The 2,815-nt window shown below is 37.4% G+C and overlaps 1 protein-coding gene across 1 annotated transcript in view; it reads left to right on the forward strand.

Annotated features, from left to right (window-relative positions):
- Nucleotides 1-1,810, forward strand: part of LOC110109761 (uncharacterized protein At2g24330) — a 6,716-nt gene extending 4,906 nt beyond the window's left edge. The window contains exons 3-5 of the mRNA XM_028698671.1: nt 648-779; nt 868-1,285; nt 1,349-1,810. Of these exons, the coding sequence (XP_028554504.1) occupies nt 648-779; nt 868-1,285; nt 1,349-1,593 (795 nt within the window). The 3' untranslated portion in view covers nt 1,594-1,810. The remainder of the gene's footprint in view (nt 1-647; nt 780-867; nt 1,286-1,348) is intronic.
- The last annotated feature ends 1,005 nt before the right edge of the window (nt 1,811-2,815 follow it).

Genomic DNA, 2,815 nt, shown 5'->3' on the forward strand with positions numbered 1-2,815 from the left:
TATATATATATATATATATATATATATATATCTATTCAAAATGACGTATTCTAGAATTAAGTTTATTGTTTAAAGCTGGGCATATTATTCACTAACATGCAAAAGGTAAATAATTTAAAGCTTGAGAAAATGTTATTTATGTTGCTAAGAGAATAGTCACCCAAGTCGCCCAAAAAATAAACCGTCTTTTTGGATAGTATTTATTTTACCATTTTTGTTCTACATTTGTTTTTATCATTTATAGCAGTACATGGCTTGCAAATTTTGTTTCAACCAGTTGCGAAACATTTCTACTTGTTTAGCATCTTTCATTATGTTTGGCTGCTGCAACTGTTAAGGATTTACTAATTTTATGCTATTTTTTTTAATCTGCAAGGCAGTTTTATCCTTTTCTCTAACACAAAAGAAGAAAAGAGTGGGCAAATAAATTGATTCTGAATTTTTTTTTACATTTCCCATATAATAACTAAACATCCTTCTCTAGGTATAAACTTTCAGTTTTGTATGAAGTTGAAGTTGATAAACTATGTGAATGAGGATATTTTCGGTTTTCATTTTTCTTTGTTGATGTGCAAAATTGTTCTAATACTATGTGATGCAATAAGAAGACAAAATTTTCAATGTGAATATGATCATTATGCTATAATAATTACCTTATTGTCTTTGCAGTCCAACAGAAGGACCAGAAGGCACTTGAGAGACTTCGCGCAGAAAGAAAAGCTAAGATTGATGAGCTTAAAGAGAGAACAAATTATTACACAACGCAACAGCTTATTCAGGTATATTTAAATTGCGATTATGGTGTCTTTCGTACTTGTTCATGTGTCTTCAAGCGTACAGCACTAAACAATGACGTATTTAATTCAGAAGTATGACTTGGATCCCGCTGCAAAAGCTGCAGCAGCAACTGTCCTAGCATCAAAGCTGGGAGCAGATTCTGGCTTGAAAGTATTCTTAGGTGATGACTCTACAGTTGCTAGCAGCATGTCAACAGGTAAAAGCAATGATATGGAGATAGTGCAATCTAAGGGACTTCGAAACAGAAAACCATCTCACACGAGGAGCCACAGCACAGGAACCGTACAACAGTTTGTTGATGATCCATCCATTCGCTACAACACCGAAGAACACGATGCTGCTTTACAAAATCAAGAGTTTGTTGAGCATTACAAGGGACCAAACCCTAATGAAGGTGGATGGCTGGCGAGAATAGCAGCTCTACTGGTGGGTGAGGATCCGAGCCAATGCTATGCTCTCATTTGTGGCAACTGCCATATGCACAATGGTAAGGGAGTTGTTAAACAGCGTACTTACCATTACATCCTTCTAACGCCCTAAATACGTACAGGTTTGGCCAGGAAGGAGGATTTTCCTTACATAACATATTATTGTCCACACTGCAATGCATTGAATGGTTCACATCAAGCTGAGGAAAATGCTTTGGATTCAAGTTCCGGTAACGAAACTCCTGGCACCTCCGGAGATGGCAGTGTTTCCAGCAGCGTTTCCTCTTTGTTGGGTACTCAAATTTCAAGTAAGTCGTCACCTCTGCATGTACTGCCCGAAGCAGTTGAAGAGATTTCAGGAATGTAGTTTTAGAGTTCTTTGTGTTATATTATTTAGTTTCCCGTCTTTTGATTGTTTTCTGAAGGGCGGACACTTGAGAGGTTGTTGTACTAATTTTGTCTATAGTCAGGTGAGTTTGAACAGAAGTTTGGTGCTGTATCAATACATGTAAAGTATTCTATTCCACGACATTTTTTTATTTATATGTGGATAAATATTTGAATGCAGTTGCATTCTTTCTTATTTTACTGTGCTAGACCTTTGATTTCGCAAAACTTTGTTTTATAGCTCCCGTTGTAATCTTAATCTTCCAAATATTCGGTTGTTTTTGTTAATGTGATTTGCATTCGTACGCTTAAACATCATAGCCTGACGGGACTTGTCAAGTAAGCTTGTAGCTCGTAAAAGATTGTATTATTATTGAATTGCCATAGGATAAAAGTAACTCTTCCTCAAGAAGTGTCTATAGTTGCAACTTATCTAACGATCTGAGTGGAGCAACTCGCAGGGAATTTGTCTAAAGTGATCAACATGCACTACTCGCTCGACCCATCAAGGAACTCAGTCTTCTTGAGCAACCTTAGGCACTCGCTCTCCCTTCGAGCGACTATCCTCACCAATCTCATTCATAAGAAAGCACCTACTCACGAGATCTGCAACCTACCTACTCACCACCATCAAACTCATGAGCTCTCATTCCTTACGATAATACCTCAATCGCCTCTCTCCTCAGGTGGTCTAAGAATTCGCACAAGTCACCAACAAAGTTAGCAAGCATGTTAATCATAGGTCCCCTTTCATCTTACTACATGCTTAAGCATAATCACTCTTGTCTACTTAGCACTATCGAACACAACCTAAAGAAAATCACCAGGATATTTCGTCCTTGCTATCTTTCATCCTATTTAGAGATGGTGCGCATTTAGTATAGTGTGCAACATTGTGTAAGTATTTTGTATAGCATTATATCTTTTTATTATTTTTATATAATACTTTCATTAATCTTCATAACTCTATAAATAAGGGGTGATGGGGAATAATTTCAGGACTTTTGGGTCTTGATCACTTTGATTGTTAGTGAATATTCTATCATTTATTATTCGTGAGGCAAGTTCCCGATTTCTAGTGAGAGAAAGTCTGGTTTTCTAGTGAGAGAAAGTTCCCAATTTCAAAATTTTCGTTCCCGCGCGTTTCTCGGCAGCGGGTGGCGCAGCCACCGGATGTTGATCGGCGACATTGGCGGTTCATA

This window comes from Dendrobium catenatum, unplaced genomic scaffold, assembly GCF_001605985.2.
Source record: "Dendrobium catenatum unplaced genomic scaffold, ASM160598v2 fragScaff_scaffold_130, whole genome shotgun sequence".
Classification (NCBI taxonomy): Eukaryota; Viridiplantae; Streptophyta; class Magnoliopsida; order Asparagales; family Orchidaceae; genus Dendrobium; species Dendrobium catenatum.